Below are 16,411 nucleotides of genomic sequence, written 5' to 3'. Positions count from 1 at the left end.
TTGCAGTATTGACCCCAGAGCCAATTTGGAATAGTGGTGAAGGCACCAGGCTAGAAAATGTGAGACTGAGAGTTCTAGAGTTCCACTTAGGCACAAAGCCAGCTGGCTGACCTTGGGCCAGTCACAGCTCTAGAAAGGAGGTAAAAACAAATCGCTTCTGAATTTCTTTGCCAATAAAACTGCAGGAACTAGTCCAGGCAGCTGCCAGGAGTCAAAACTAACTCAAAGGTATTAGTTGACCACTTTTTCAAATGTGCTGCAATATTTGGTAGATCATACATTCAGAAATAAAATTATCAAGTATAAATTCATTCCTTGGCAAATTAGAGGCAAGGGTTGATCCCTCCAAAATTGCAAGCGAGATGTCTAGTTAGCAGCCCATAGAGTTACATGGAATTTTTAAAGCTCACAGAATAAGATGTCCTTATGACAGTATATCTGGACCTAGTTATACATAGATCAGTCTCATTCATTGGGTTTTTTTCTTCAATTTTTGAAAATGAACATTGCCCACGCCAAATTTCGCCCTATATTGTAATCCTCCAGGACACAACATATTAAAGTAAATCCTAAATCAATCAATTATTTATTTATTTATTTATTAAATTTATTTATTTATTAAATTTATATGCCGCCGCTCTCCAGAGACTTTTTGGTATATTTCGATACTAGTGACAGCAAATTATACCTGAGTGCCATAACCTATTTACATATATTTATACTGTAATACTACAGTTGCACATCAAGCAAACAAACAGTAATTGATACCCTAATCAAGGAACTACCAGGGAGAAAATAATACCCCCATCAACACTGACAGGACAAACAGAGAGTAAACCCCACTCACTTCTAGTCCTGAAGCAGGGGTGAAATGTAAAATGTGTTACTACCGGTTCTGTGGGCGTGGCTTGGTGGGGGGGGGGTGTAATGTGACTGGGTGGGCATGGCCAACTTTTTTTTTTTTAACTTTTCAAAGCATTTTTTCTAATGCTTTGAAAAGCCTCTGGCGATCAGGCAACTCAGCTGCAATCGTCAGAGAGGCTTTTTTTAAAATGCTTTGAAAAGCCTCTGAGGATCCCAGCTGAGCCGCTTTTTTTTTTACTTTTAAAAGCATTTTTTCGTCAGAAGAAGTTGTAGAAAAAATGCTTTTAAAAGTAAAAAAAAAAAAAAGCCTCTGATGATCATGCGACTCAGCTGAGCATGGTGGGTGGGCGGCGCAGGGATTTTTGCTACCGGTTCTCCGAACCACCTGCCGCCATCACTACCGGATCGGGTGATCCAGTCCAAACCAGGAGCATTTCACCCCTGCCCTGAAGAAATTACCTAGTCTGGTAACAAAACATCTCCAAGCATACAATCAAGCTCCAGAGCTCCAAGGGCTCCACAAAAATTGTTGCAGCCATAAGTGCTATGAATTTGTTAAAAAATGTATGTTAGTTGAAGTAACTATTTGAAAACATTATTTATTTATTTGTTTGTTTGTTTCCATTTCTATACCGCCCTTCTCCAAATAGGACTCAGGGCGGTGAACAGCCAAAGTAAAAAACAGAGCATACAAAATTTAAAAAACAGTATTAAAATAATTAAATATTTTGGCCGTAAATTAAAACAACCACTTTAAAAGCAATTTAAAATTTAACTCAAGCCAGCCCAGCTAATTGAAATAAATAGGTTTTCAGGGCCCGACGAAAAATCCGGAGGTCTGTTATTGTACGTAACTCTGGGGGGAGTTATAATTTTAGTTTGCTTATAATTTGTTTAATGAGTGTGAGGCCTGCATCTATGCCTGAAAATTGGGAGGGGGGGGAATGCCTTTTTTCCCTTTACAAAGAGAAAAGTAACACAAGTGAATAAAAAAATATGGAGTGGGGGGATGTTTGTTAAATGTGTCAGAGATTTAGCAGAATTCAAAGGGTATGTGACATGATAATGAGTTAAATTTAGAAGTGCAGTGCAGTTCTGCCTTGAAAAAGAGGATGTGGAGAACAACTACTCACGAGGACTCTCTATGAGCTGAAGCTCAAAATTTTTAGAGGATTGTGGGTTCTCTTTACATAATAGTTCTTAAACTTGCCATCAAAGCAACGTCACCCACATACCTCATAATCGGGTCTCAAGTTATCAATGACACTTTTCTTTTTCAGTAACGCTGGACAGTGTTTGTTTATTGCTAACCATTTGTTATTTACTTCACCAGCAAAAGAGATGGTATCTGTCCTCTGTTAACCACAGTGCAACTCCTTGGTGAAGTTGTTTTTCATTGTTTTAATCAGAGATAAGGCTGAAGTCAAGCATCTGCGTGTGTATGTACATGCACAGGATTTGGCCTACGTCACTCTTGCACACCTATCTTAGGCACATTACCTGATGTTCTGATGGATTTTGGTTACCCAGAGGTTATATTTAATAAGAGAGAATGACTGATGCTCAGAACATCTCAAGACAGGCAGCACACATCTGGTAAGTCAAGAGGCTAACACTATCTGAGATAGGTAAAGTAAATACTCTATTTTATCCTCATTAGCTTTTTTTTTTAAACTCAAGAGAAATCTAAATAGAAATGTTGTTTTGTTTTATCCAATATTTACAAAGCATTATATTGATGTGAGAATCCTAAACAGCAAAAACTCTGCATTAGCCTTTCACAATTTATGGGTTTCCAAATGATTTAGGATTATTTTTTGCAGGTTCATCAGGTGAGTTACAAATTCTGACAGTGAGCATCAGTTTGAAAAAGGGAGATTCATATGAATAGGTATCTTCCAAGAGCTTTTTGTCTCTGAGCATCTGTCAATGTTATATGTACAAATCCTAGATATTGGAAAGTGTTGGGGGTTGCCTAACAATGCACTTCTAGGATAGAAAAAATTTCTATTATATTTATTAAAATTATGTAGTTATTTCCTTTGGACTATAATAGCCAACTGGGTGATTTTGGGTCAGTCATTCTCTCTCAACCCAACCCACCTCACAGGGTTGTTGTAAGAAAAATAGGAGGAGGAAGTTGTGTTAGATATGTTTGCCACCTTGAGTTATTTATAAAAGAAATAATAAGGGTGGGATATAAATAAATAATAGAGACATATTGATTATTTTCTAAACAATACTTCGATTTTATAATTTTCTTAAAATGTAGATTCTGTAACAACTAATCATTTTATATTGTAAAAACTGCTTAATCCTGAAGTTGTTTATCATCTAATTGGCACTTCTTTGATTTATCATTGTCACCAAATAGTTATTTTTTTTTCTCTCTCTCTCTCTCTAAAGGACATATTCTCAGTTTGCTACCGTGGATGATCATTACTGACTAAAAGTGGCACAAATATTCCCTGCTCCCAGCTACATCATCTGATTCTCCAATTTCGAAACTACTAATCCTGCAGGATTTCCTATCTTTGCACAAACATGGAAGCCCAACAGAACAAGCTTGAATTCTTCCATAAGCTGGGCTATAGCAAGAAGGAGGTGTGCAAAGTGCTGGAGAAATTAGGTCAAGAGGCTTCGGAGAATGATTTGCTGCAAGAATTGATTCTCATGGGAAAGAGACCTCGGAAGAGTGAGAGTGGAACACAATGTTTTCAGCCCAATCTTGCTGCTTGTGGAGTACCGGGGCCCCTCCCATTTCCCCAGGGCTCTACTGAGGAACCAAGTGAGGCGTCTGATCATTTGAGGCCTATTGTAATCGATGGGAGCAACGTTGCAATGAGGCAAGCATCTTTCCATTTTGTTGTCTCAAGGGCTTCTATTTGCTCTGCGGTCCTAGAATATTATAGGTCAAGATTTAAAATATGCTGAATGCAACTGAGGGTTCTTGGGGTGACCACTCCTCTTTTCAGGAAGTCATAGTATTAACGTTATGATTGTGTTACATTTGAACTTTTATGACATGAAGTTCTTCTCTAACATATTTGAGCTATGACTGCATGAAGATGCGCTACATTCAAATAGGGAACCCAGGAAGGACATTTCATGTGTGGTGTGAACTGATCTTATCTAAATTGTAGCTGAGGAGATTAAATAACCACGGTGTAAACAACCTCTCTTCTCAAAATCCACTTATGCACATTTCCTAAACTGACAGGCATCCTATCTCAGGGAGATCTGCGCCTAAGGCCAATTAAAGTGCTGCTGCCTGTTTTATTACAAAATCCAAGAGAAGATAAAACTCCTTTTATGACAACAGCTTTCACTGTTGCTTTTGTAGATTTCCTGATGACAAAAAGCCAGAGTGTGGTGAGTGGCACAGGAAAGAGACTGCAGAGTCTGTGACCTTACATTTAAATATAATTGAGGGTGGGGGTGGAGAAAGAACAAAAAATAATAGATGTATGCATGTACACATCACTCCACTGATTTCAGAATCAGGTGCCCTCCAGCTTTACTGAACTGCAAGCTCTGGCACTATCAATTTTTGTTAAATTTTCTTACCATGGTACATTGAAGGAAGAGTTTCACAAGGCTGGACTCTTCTAAGGTGAAACTACAATCTATCTTATATATTAGTTCCTGGATTGTGTAGGCAGCATGCCCGGCTCCTTTCTCAGATTTGCATGACAGTTTTGTGTGCCTTTGATATACCTTTGAGCAAACTTGGCAACTTTAAGATCCGTGGCTCTCCAACTCCCTGAATTTCCCAGCCAGCTATGCTGGAGTTGAAACCCACACAACGTAAAATTAACAATACTGTTGGATTAACTTTTTTGTTTATAACATTATCGGCCTTTAATTTATCTGTTTGCTTTTATGATGGGTTTTTTAAATTTTTGTACATTGCCTTGAGTTGTTTTGCAATTACGCAGCTTTTACAAATGGAAATACTCATAGTAATAACAAACTGGCACCTGCTGGACTATGAGTCTCATAATCTCCCACCGGCAAGATCCCATCTGCTGAGAATGATGTGAGTGATAGTCCAACACATCTAATGGCCTCAGAATAAGTAATGCTGTTCACCTAATCAAGACATTGCTAAAAGTTGGAGTAAATGACTCCTGACTCACCTCTTTAACCAGCATAAGTGACCATACAAATAAGTTGCTCTCCCTTCAGAGTGGAGTCCACAGTTTCTCAGGAAAATGCAGTAACCTGTGTGTGAAATCTGTGTCAACAAGGATTTTACAATTTGTCTGAACAAGCATAACCCAGAACAAGCAACCCCCGGAGGGGATATGAGGGACTCTAATATCAAACAGAATGTATCTAACAGGGCAATTACAACAATGCTAATATAAATAAGCTCTTATGTTTAGGAATCAAAAAGCTCTGTGAATTTGCTTAGCCAATGTGCAAAAACCCCATTGGTAAAACTAAAGGAAATGAAAAACCACTTTGTTCGATACCAGCCTTCTCTAGCCAGTTATGGTTATCTTACTACTCAAATAATGACTGTACTGCTCTATATTGGCAAATTGTCCTAGGGAGCATGTCTCCCTAAGCAAATAGCAGACTTCTAGTTACTTTGCATACCAAAATCACCATAAAGTCTCAGTACAATTAAATCCAAGTAGGGTACCAACAGCTTCTGATAACCTGACAATGGATTTCATCCATCACAAGTCTATGTGGATCTCCCCTTGGTCCATGCCATAGGAACTGGAGTGCCAGCTAGGCTGCAGAAAAGAACTTTTTTCTAGATTAGGTAAACCACAGGAAATTGCTGCACAATTGGGGAAAAAATATGTATAACATGATGCTCAGCTAGGTGGCAGCACCTAAACAGGGTTCAATTTAGTTTCTGTTTGGAAGCCCTAGCCCTAAAAACACCTCAGAAGCCAGTGGCAAATGACTTTCGTATTTTTGCCAAGAAAACCACACTAAAATGTCCTTGAAACTATCAGTAATACAACTTGACTTGAAGTGAATTTTACTCTATAAGATATAATAGAAGCAGTAACTAATATTCAGAATATTCAACGTAATCATTAGCTTACTCTAGGATTTTTGAATAGATACTTTTACAACATAGAAGAAATTAAGTAGATTTACTATGTAATTGTGGGATACTGCTAAAATTATTGCCTACTTGGTTAGATTCCATGAAGACAAGAAAAACTACAAGAAAAAAAAACCCTGCTTCTTCCTTTTTGTTATATGTTCTGTGTTTCACTCAAAATTTTTGTTTATTTTGTATGAAGCCATCTGGAGTCCAGGGAGTAGATGGCATACAAATTGCTTCAGTGAAAAAGCTGTTCCCAAACTGAGAATTCTAAAAAAGAATGGAATAAATAAATACACAAGAAGAGATCCTATTAATCATAGGCAATTAATTTAAGTGTAATTTTAAATCTATAATGGCAGTCATTTCTAAAATTAACTTCTGGATCCACTGTTCAAAAACAACCTTCATTTTGTCCATTGTTAGGGTATTTTGTTCCATTTTGTGTTATTAATTAATATTGAAGTGTTCCTCTCCATTTATTTATTTGTGTTATTTATTTTATGTCTAGATTGTACTCTGTTTCTTTCTGGTTCCCTCTACTGTGCCCAACAGACAAATTCCCATTGTATCATGTTTTATTTTAAAAAGAAAGGAATCAATGAATATGGGAGAAGTCCCATTAATTATATGCAACTAATTTAAGTATAATTTAAGTCAATTATACAAGATTCTGCTCTTATAGGATTCTAGGTGTTGCCATAGCATAGCATTCAAAATCCAGCATTTTTAAATAGTCATGTATCTGATAGAGTCTAGATAATTAAAAACTGGGTAGAAACTCTACTTCATGCAGAATACACAACTACCTTATGTATTCAAGGAGAGAAGAGAGAAGCAACCTAGAACTAAGGAGAAATGTCCTGACAGTTAGAACAATTAATCAGTGAACAACTTGCTCCAACACTGTAAGTTTTTAAGAAGAGATTGGACAACCATTTGCTTGAAATGATATAGTGGGGTTCCTGCTTGGTCAGGGGGTTGGACTAGAAGACCTTCAAGATCCCTTCCAACTCTGTTATTCGGTTCTGTTTTATTCCCTGTTACATTTCAAGTAAACATGTTCGGGTTGAAAGAAATGTTACTGCCAACAGTTTGATTTCAGGCAAAAGTCAAACCACTCAGATGTATCACCTTTTTAATAAGGTGGTTAAAACACCCAACTCTTTTTGTAGAGTTGGGTGCCAGGCATCTAAGAACTTTTTTGAGATTATTCAAATCAGATCCAATCCTGAATATTAGACATCTTATTAGACATCTATCATTCCATTGCTAGATCAATATATTTTCTATCTTTCTACTGGCCCTGCATCCAGATAGATTTCTAGGTCAGTAGAATGTGAAATCATAGCTAACTTTGGATCTTTCTTCCCAAAAGCTTCATAACAAAAAGATGTGGGAGATAGACAAAGATAACAGCCTTCTCCCTTTACTTTAATTTTGAAAAGATAGATCTATAAAATGTCATTGGTGTTAGAGCAATCAGATATATTATATTATATAGATGTATTATATCTGATATATAATATACTGCTCAAAAAAATAAAGGGAACACAAGCAGAAGACATCCGAGATCTGAATGAATGAAATAGCCTTATTAGATACTTTCTTCTTTACATACAGTAGTTTATACACTGCTCAAACAACTAAAGGGAACACAAAATTACTGTATGTAACGAACAAAGTATTTAATAAGGCTATTTCATTCTTTCAGATCTCGGATGTCTTCTGCTTGTGTTCCCTTTATTTTTTTGAGCAGTGTATATCAGATATATTTTGCCTTTTCGGGAACTGATGGTCCCTCCATCAAATCAATATTGACATTACACAACAGTGAGAAAAAGAAATACTTTTAGATACATTTTGAGCTAGGAAATGGTTTTCAGTATCGAATGAAATTCTATAAATCCATTTTTTAACAGAAAAAAGCCATTCCCAGTTGCTAGAAATTTTAGCTGCCAGGCACAAGAACTCATTAAATCCAGCATATGATATACGGCAGAAGCCATTATAAAGTACTGTAACTTGCTAACATTCAAAAATAATCGCTTTTCATTTTTTTCCAGTCATGGAAACAAAGAAGTGTTTTCATGCTTAGGAATTCAGCTGGTGGTAGATTGGTTCAAGCAAAGAGGTCACCAGTACATCAAAGTTTTTGTTCCATCTTGGAGAAAGGAACAGTCTCGATTTGATACCCCTGTCACAGGTATGAACAGATCCAACAGATTTTCAATAGGAAACATTAGTTCCCAGTTAAACATTAAATGATTCATACTGCAATCAATGAGATTAAATATTTATCAGAACACTGCTTCTATGGAAGTACAAGAGCATAAGGCAGAAAAAACTATTAGAACCACTCCTAATCAGCTTTGCTATAGCTACTGGTTTTCAAATATTTAAACAACCTTTAAATTCTTATTATTTTTGTCCAAGAAACAGCTAGCTTGGTTATTTATTTATTTTTTACAAATAATCGTAACTTGAAAAAACTAGCAAGAGTATGCTTTTTCCTTTGCACCAATAGCAGTAATATCTAGAATTCAGACTCTCAGAGACTCTGACGTCAATCGATTAGCTCACAACTTACGCTCATAAGTTAGAAACACATTTAACAACTCTTACTTATCAGATACATTTTATTTTGAAGCGTAACATAATAGTGGACTTCAAAGTACAGGTAGTTCTTGACCTACAACAGTTCATTTAATGATCAAAGTTACAACAGCACTGAAAAAATGACTTGTGATCATTTTTCAAACTTATGACCGTTGCAGCTTCCCTATGGTCACATGATCAAAATTCAGATACTTGGCAACTGACTCATATTTATGAAGGTTGCAGTGTCCCGGGTCATGTGATCACATTTTACAACCTTCTGACAAGCAAAGTCAGTGAGGAAGCCAGATTCACTTAACAACCATGTGACTAACTTAACAACTGCAGGGATTCATCTAACAATTGTGGCAGAAAAGGTTGTAAAATGGGGCACAGTTCATTTAACAATTATCTTGCTTAGCAATAGAAATTTTGGACACAATTGTGGTTGTAAGTCGAGGACTACCTGTATCAGGCAATGTATCTAGAATATTCTATAAATATTACATTGCAGAGGACGTGTAGTACAATGTTTCTCATTGTAAGCTCTACTAGTATTTGTCTGTTTATAGTAGAACTTTACATTATTTTCTCAAGAGATTGTTCTGTTGGGCAGTATTTCACTTATTACCTCACTAAAGTGCTTGTTGATGGACAAGTTACCTTTTAATATCCATATTCATGACCTTCAGCTGTATCTGCACTTCCGTACTCAATGACAACTTAATTTGTAAAATTTCTAGGCTGCTCAGCTCCCAGATGTGAGAATCAGTTGTTGAGTTATCCTAGATTCCAAGCCAACTTTGAGTACTTAACAGATACTGTAGCTTATTGAGTCAGTTTATAAAATAAACATAATAAACAAGCAATGTTTAAACAAGAATGTGTGACCCATCAAGTGTTGCTGAACTTCTAGCATCTCTCAACATTGGCCAGGTTAGCTAGAATTTATATTCAGGAACATTTGGGAGACCACTATGTACCAAACAATTTACATTTCACTTCATATTCTAATTAAATGGGAAGCATTTGGTTTTATTCCAAATTAAATGGGCACCGACATGGTGTTTTATAAATACATGAACTTGACCAATCAGCAGGTGGTTGGACAAGAAGACCTACAAGGTCCCCTCCCAACTCTATTATTCTGTATTCTGAATGAAAACATTACAAGCTGTTTTTGTTTCCTTGTGCAATGCTGATATTTTGAAACCCATCTTCCACGTCTGCATGCAACTCTTCTCTGTATGTGTGTGTGTGGTAGTATTTGTTCATTTTCCTGTCCCATTTTTATTTTTAGATCCGCATATCCTTGAAAGCTTGGCCAAGCAAGCAATTCTCATCTACACACCATCCCGCAAAATAAAGGGCAAAAGAATGATGTGCTATGATGATCGCTACATTGTTAAATTGGCCTATGAGCAAGACGGGGTCATTGTTTCCAACGACAACTTTCGAGATCTGCAGAATGAAAACCCTGAGTGGAAATGGTTCATTGAGCAGCGACTGCTCATGTATTCTTTCGTCAATGACAAGTAAGAGTCTGGTAATATGTGCAAACAAGATTTCATCAAGATCTAGCTGAATTCTAATGTTAAAAAGTGCAGATTTCAAGGAGCGAGATCTAAAGTTTAAAATTCACAAGCAGGAGCATGACAATCGATCGATCAATCAATCCATCTTTTTTCGGTCACAGACCAGCAGATGAAGAACAAAATCATGATTAATTAGAACAAAAAAGAAAAAATATAATTGCTGTAAAATATCTAAAAAGTATTAAGAGTAAATATTATGGCGTGCTGTACAAACTGTAAAACAGTACGTGGATATGGTCAAGGAAATAAAATCAGATTGATTTAAAAATAACAAGATAAAACAAATCAGAACAACTTGGATATTTAGTTATGGAAATAATTCCTTTCAAGCACTTACATAGAGAGGGCAATACATAATATTGTGTTCCATCATTTCAATTATTCTTCCACTCCATGGACAGTTTCTGTTTAAAGGGGTATCCTTCAGATCTTCCTTAAATAATGAATTTTGGGAGGGCATTGAATTTAACTAAATTGTTAAACCTCTTCTGAATTCTGTGATTATTATGTAGCTAAGATATCTAGCTGATTGCAGAAGATGTAAAGATTGGCTCAAGAAGGGTATTTCTGGATAGAACTGGAAAGTCTGCTTGCAACTCTAAATCAATGGCCCACTGTTTGAGATCAGCTAGCACAGACATGACCAACCTTTTGGCTTGACCAGGCTACGTTGAGCAGAGGAATTGTCTTGGGCTGTGTATAAAATATATAATATAGTCAATGTATATAAATAACAAAATATATATTTTAAATATTTTTAATTGCAATCTTATGGGGATACATTACTAGCTGTCCAAGGCTGCAGGTAGCTGCAGGCTGCAGGTTGGACATGCCTGAGCTCGTGCGTGTTCATAAACCATCAAATGATAGCAGACCAGGAGTATGACAGAATTCCGCCCAAATTGATCCTCCTGACGGAAGGAATTGTTTTTGCCAATGTCCTGTCTAACCTTTGCTGTCCTCATCTGGTTTTCCATGGCCCTAGGGACAACAAGGGGCTGGTGGTGAAGGTTGATGAAGGTTGCTAATTCTATTGAGTCAAACAAAAGGCCCCACTGAGTCAAAAACATTCTGCAAATAGAAGACACTTTTCTGGCTGTTGAAGTTTTTGCTGGCTCCAACTCAGGGCATGAATAAGAGGAAACAAGAAAGTTTTGGACTTTTCTTTGCTACCCTGAATCAATATAGATATAATTTGCAAAATTGATAGCGACTGTGGTTATAATAAACATTTATTTAAAAATTTTGTTCCCTTTTCCACACAGCTGGGACCTATTTTTTCTGCTGTACATGTGTTGTCCTCATTTTTACCCACATAGCAGCCTTATAGAGTGAATTAGGCTAAGAAAAGTGACCTTCTCACCTAAAATCACGCCGGGAGCTCAAAGATTGAATAGAAGTTTGAACTGAGTTTCCCCAATGCTAAACAATACTTTAATCAGTGTATTATAATATGTTATCAGTACTGTACTGGTTTTCAGAGGTGTTATCTTAAACCTTTTTAACTTGCCTGCTGAGATAGAAATGCAAAAAATGGGCAACCAGCAAACTAGGCAGATATTAGCTGACATTTATTCTTATGGAGTGGTCAGTAACTAGGTTTAATATACAATCTATATCCATAGCTTCAAAGGATTTGCCCCCTGCAGATTTGCTATTTGCAACATTCTAATTTATGATGGCTTTAGAAATACATAAATATCCAAAACTTGTTTGAGAGTTCACATGTATATTTGCAGGTATTTTTTCTATGAGTACATTGGTTTGAATATTTAAAGTATGTTGTGAACTGCAGCACATCTAAGAAAATCATGACAATGTTGATTCAGTAATTTCTGTTATTATTTATCTTTAGATTCATGCCACCTGATGATCCTTTGGGCCGACATGGACCTTCTCTGGACAATTTTCTTAGCAAGAAACCTCTTTTCTCTGAATCAAAATGGCAGCTCTGTCCTTATGGTAAGTTTTGTTCAATGCTCAATCCGTTAGTTTGCAAGATTTACAATTAAACCGGTTACAAAAAGAACAAGACTAAAATACTGGCTTTCCTCCACAATAGTTCATGATAATTTGCACATTATTTGCATTTTCAGATATTTACATCTTTCAAAAGAGCAAGCACCCAGCTTATCTGACATTATTGACACAGAAAAACCCGAACCAGTTTCAGGTTTCAGTTTGGCCAGACCAAACCATAACCCTCCCAGAATGGTTTGGCTAAACAATATGTTTTCTGCATGAAACAAAACACATTTTTCACTTTATGTGCCCCTCTAGAAATGCCCATGAAGTCTCAAAGTGAACCTCTCAAGAAAAATCTTAAATTATCCCTGGTTTCATTTATATCTAATAATATCATTTATTATATCATATATATCTCCCTGCCCCACTCTGTATGCCACATTCTTTCATCTATCATCAATTATAATCTTATATAAGAGAAGCTTGCTATTACTACATTAACAATAATAGCCGGCGTGTTTTGCTTCTTCAGTGGCAAAATTATATTCTCCAGACATTCAAAAACTGTATGAAAACTCTGTACAGTTTGGGGAAGAAAATATGAACTTTTTCTCAACATAATTCTGTATTTATATAAATTCAAAGTACAAGTAATCCTTGACATATGACCACAATTGGGGCCAGAATTTCCATTGTTAAACAAGGCAGTTGTTAAGTGAGTTGCACCCAATTTTATGGCTTTTGGGCCACAGTTGTTAAGCAAATCACTGAATTTTTACATAAATCCATCTTTCCCCATTGATTTTGCTTACTGGACGATGGCTGGAAAGGTCGCAGGTGGTGATCAGGTGATCCCAGGATTCTGCCGCTGTTGTAACTACAAGCCAGTTGTCAAGCACCTGAATTTTTATCAGGTGACTACAGAAATGCTATGATGGTTGTGAGAGGGTCAGTTTTTTCCAGTGCTGCTGTAAATGAAAATGATCATTAAACAAATGATTGTAAGTCGAGGACTACCATTTTTCACACTTACGAGCATTGCAGCATCCCCATGGTACAATACTACCTGTACAATATAGGTTGGATCTGATTCTGAGGTTCCAGAGGTACCATGTTTCCCCGAAAATAAGACCCTGCCTTATAATTTTTTTGAACCCTGAAATAAGCGCTTGGCCTTATTGCCATGCGCTCAAAAGCCCGATTGGGCTTATTATCAGGGGATGTCTTATTTTGGGGGAAACAGAATATCTGTATGCGGAAATATTATTTTTACAAAATTAAAAAATACAAGATGCTCCAATCTGCTTCCATGCCCACAGATACCAGCCAATTATCTAGTCATTTTACTTTCCACAGGCAAAAAGTGTACATATGGCATCAAGTGCAAATTTTACCACCCAGAAAGACTGAACTGGGACCATCTCTCTGTAGCTGATGAACTCCGGGTCAAAGCTAAAACCTACACATCCAGTCAAAAGACTGAAGAAGAGAAGAAGGGAACAAACCCCACAAAGAATAAGAGTGGACAACCATCATCTCTATATAGTCCCAGAAGTGCTATTAACAGAAGTAGCACAGCACTCAGCTCAGAAGTAGTTCACGCTAGTGTCCCACAACAGATAGGAGAGTACCAGATGGATTCAGCTAACAACTGGACAAACATGTATCAGGACAACTACCAGGTTCCATTAACTTTATTACAACATGATCAAACTGGATATGCAGCAGCTGTATCCGAACAATTCACTGCATCTTCTCTAACTGCCAGGACATATTCTGGAAATACACTTGGAGGATCTGTAAAATATGAACCTCTAGTAGGTGGCCATTATCTCAGGTACAGCCAAGGTCCACTTTTGTCTCATCACAACCGGTGCTTGGACTGTCCATGTTTAGAAATGTGTAACTTTCAGGGGTGTTGTAGGAAACAGGCATCAGCAATACAGAACTTACAAACACCTTCCTTTTTAGCAAGGCAGATTTCAAAGGCCCAGTCCAATGAAGAACAGGATTCTATAGATTCTTCTGCTGAGGTATTTTCATATAGCAAGTATGGGGAGATGGGTCACATTGGACATTTGCAAACCAGACCTTATGACCAATTATTTTTGTTAAATTCCAACTCACTCAGAAGACACAATTGTCCTTCTGGTGTGGAGTCTCAGCAGAATGTTGCTCAAACTCCATTTTCTCAAGAGCAAGCAAATGGCCAGCAACCCCTAAGGCTTATGTTCCCATATTTTCAGGAAAACCAAGCCTTAATTTCCTCCAACACAGGCATAGTGAGAAATTTTATACCATTAGCTAGGAAGCAGGAGAATCTGCATAGTAGGTTCCCTAATAGGAAACCATGGTGAAGGTTTTCTCATGTCTTCTTTACACAAGGTACATTCAACTTCAGCAAATCAACTGGTAAGAACAGAAACAGATATATAGATATATACACAAGTGCACACAAAATTTGTTTTTCTGGTTTCAAACATTTATGTCCTGTGTTACCATCCTGAGAAACAGCCTAATTTTCAATCTGTTAAGCCAATTTATATTTGGATCCTTCCTACATGCACTTCCCACAAACATCCTCTTAGATGGCTTCAGATTCATATATGTTTCTATTCTATTCCCCAACAATTTCTTATTCTTTTATCAAACCATGAGGAAGGGCTTTTTTTCAATCTGTTTGGTAAGGTTTATGTTTAACAAAAGTATTCTAGGCTCAAGTCAGAGTAAACTCTTGGTGACTACATAAATATGACCATGTACAGTAAGTTTAGTTTGTTATTTACTGGACTATCCTATTTGTAGTTTTTTTGGCAACAATACAACAAAAATATGAGTTATTTGCAATTGCCTTTTTCTAGGATGTTTTTCTAACAGATCTGAGATTCCCTGGTGGTCTCCCATCCAGGGCTGTCACTGCTGAGTCTTTAAGAGAACAGCCAAGTTCAGTAAAGGACCTCCAGCTGCTCTGACATGCTAGTCTTGCAGTAGAAAGGCAAAGGCAGAAATGACAACAGTGTTTTCCCAATCACCAAGGAATATATTTTCAGTCATTCTGACTAATTGGACTCCAAGTACAGTATTGGGCTTATGACTGCATACATTTATACCAGGGGTGAAATGCTCCCGGTTTGGACCGGATCGCTTGATCCGGTAGCGATGGCGGCGGGTGGTTCGGAGAACTGGCAGCAAAAATACCTGCCAAGCTGAGCCGCGCGATCATCAGAGGCTTTTTTTTTTAACTTTTAAAAGCATTTTTTCTACAACCTCTTAGGCCGAGTTAAAGTTAAAAAAAAAAGCCTCTGATGATCGCGCGGCTCAGCTCGTCAGAGGCTTTTAAAAGCATTTTTTTTCTGCAACCTCTTTGGCCAAAGAGGTTGTAGGGAAAAAAAATGCCTTTAAAAGCCTCTGGCGATCCCAGCTGAGTTGCCTGATCATCAGAGGCTTCTAAAAGCATTTTTTGCTGCAACCTCTTAAGGTTGTAGAAAAAATGCTTTTAAAAGTAAAAAAAAAAAGTTGGCCACGCCCATCACATTACACCCCCCCCACCAAGCCACGCCCACAGAACCGGTAATAACAAATTTTACATTTCACCACTGATTTATACCTTTTTTCCTTAATAGCACCAACAGAAAAAAATAAGCCTTCAGGTGGCATTTATATGTTCAAGTCTCTGTGTTCGCCTCCTTGGTTGGTGCATTAATTGTAACACCTGAACAAATACTCCTTCCCTCAGATTTAGTTTATTATTTACTGGGCCATCCTTGAATATGTTATTTTCAGAAACTGCAACTGATCCAGTACAAGGAGATAACCTGGATTGCTATCCAAAAACCTCCATTTTGATATATTTCAATAATGCTTTAAAAAAACTTTCACAGGTTTCTATGTTGTTTTTAAGATTAGTCCACAGTGCTGATGTGAATATAAACAGTCAGGAACAAGGGTGATACTATATTGTTCCACAAAACGTATTTTACTTGATAATTTTTTGTTTTTGAAAGCTCCAATTAATTTTTCTTTATATTCCTTAATATGGATTGAATATAATGTATGTTAATGGCTTATTTTGCAACTGCTTCCTAATTTACTTACTGTCTGCTTGTGAGACAATTGCACGAACAAATTATATTGATGTATTGTTTTTGAATTCAAAATAAATATGGAAGCTATGAGGATCTATTTGTAGAAAAGTGAAATACAGCTCTTTTAAATAAAAATAAACAACCCAATTACATCTAGTGTATCTCTTTTGTCAAATAAACCAAGGGAATATAAGGGAATGCTAATGTATTGGTGGTGGTGGTGGGGTTTA

At 36.9% G+C, this 16,411-nt stretch overlaps 1 protein-coding gene across 1 annotated transcript; it reads left to right on the top strand.

Moving 5' to 3' along the window:
- The first annotated feature begins 4,898 nt into the window (after positions 1-4,898).
- ZC3H12D (zinc finger CCCH-type containing 12D) lies at positions 4,899-14,719 on the top strand. Its single transcript, XM_087890715.1, has 5 exons — positions 4,899-4,903; positions 8,005-8,144; positions 9,837-10,071; positions 11,987-12,093; positions 13,453-14,719. The coding sequence occupies exons 1-5, from the start codon at positions 4,899-4,901 to the stop codon at positions 14,451-14,453; spliced, it is 1,488 nt and encodes a 495-aa protein (XP_087746841.1). The 3' UTR covers positions 14,454-14,719.
- The last annotated feature ends 1,692 nt before the right edge of the window (positions 14,720-16,411 follow it).

Source organism: Pantherophis guttatus, chromosome 1 (assembly GCF_059756535.1).
Source record: "Pantherophis guttatus breed Tessera chromosome 1, ASM5975653v1, whole genome shotgun sequence".
NCBI lineage: Eukaryota > Metazoa > Chordata > Lepidosauria > Squamata > Colubridae > Pantherophis > Pantherophis guttatus.
Note: the sequence above shows the minus strand (reverse complement) of the source record. Positions and strands in the feature narration are given on the sequence as shown.

Coding starts and splice junctions, on each gene's coding strand:
- ZC3H12D (XM_087890715.1), top strand. Junction 10,072..11,986: donor TATTCTTTCGTCAATGACAA/GTAAGAGTCTGG, acceptor ATTTATCTTTAG/ATTCATGCCACCTGATGATC. Junction 12,094..13,452: donor ATGGCAGCTCTGTCCTTATG/GTAAGTTTTGTT, acceptor TACTTTCCACAG/GCAAAAAGTGTACATATGGC.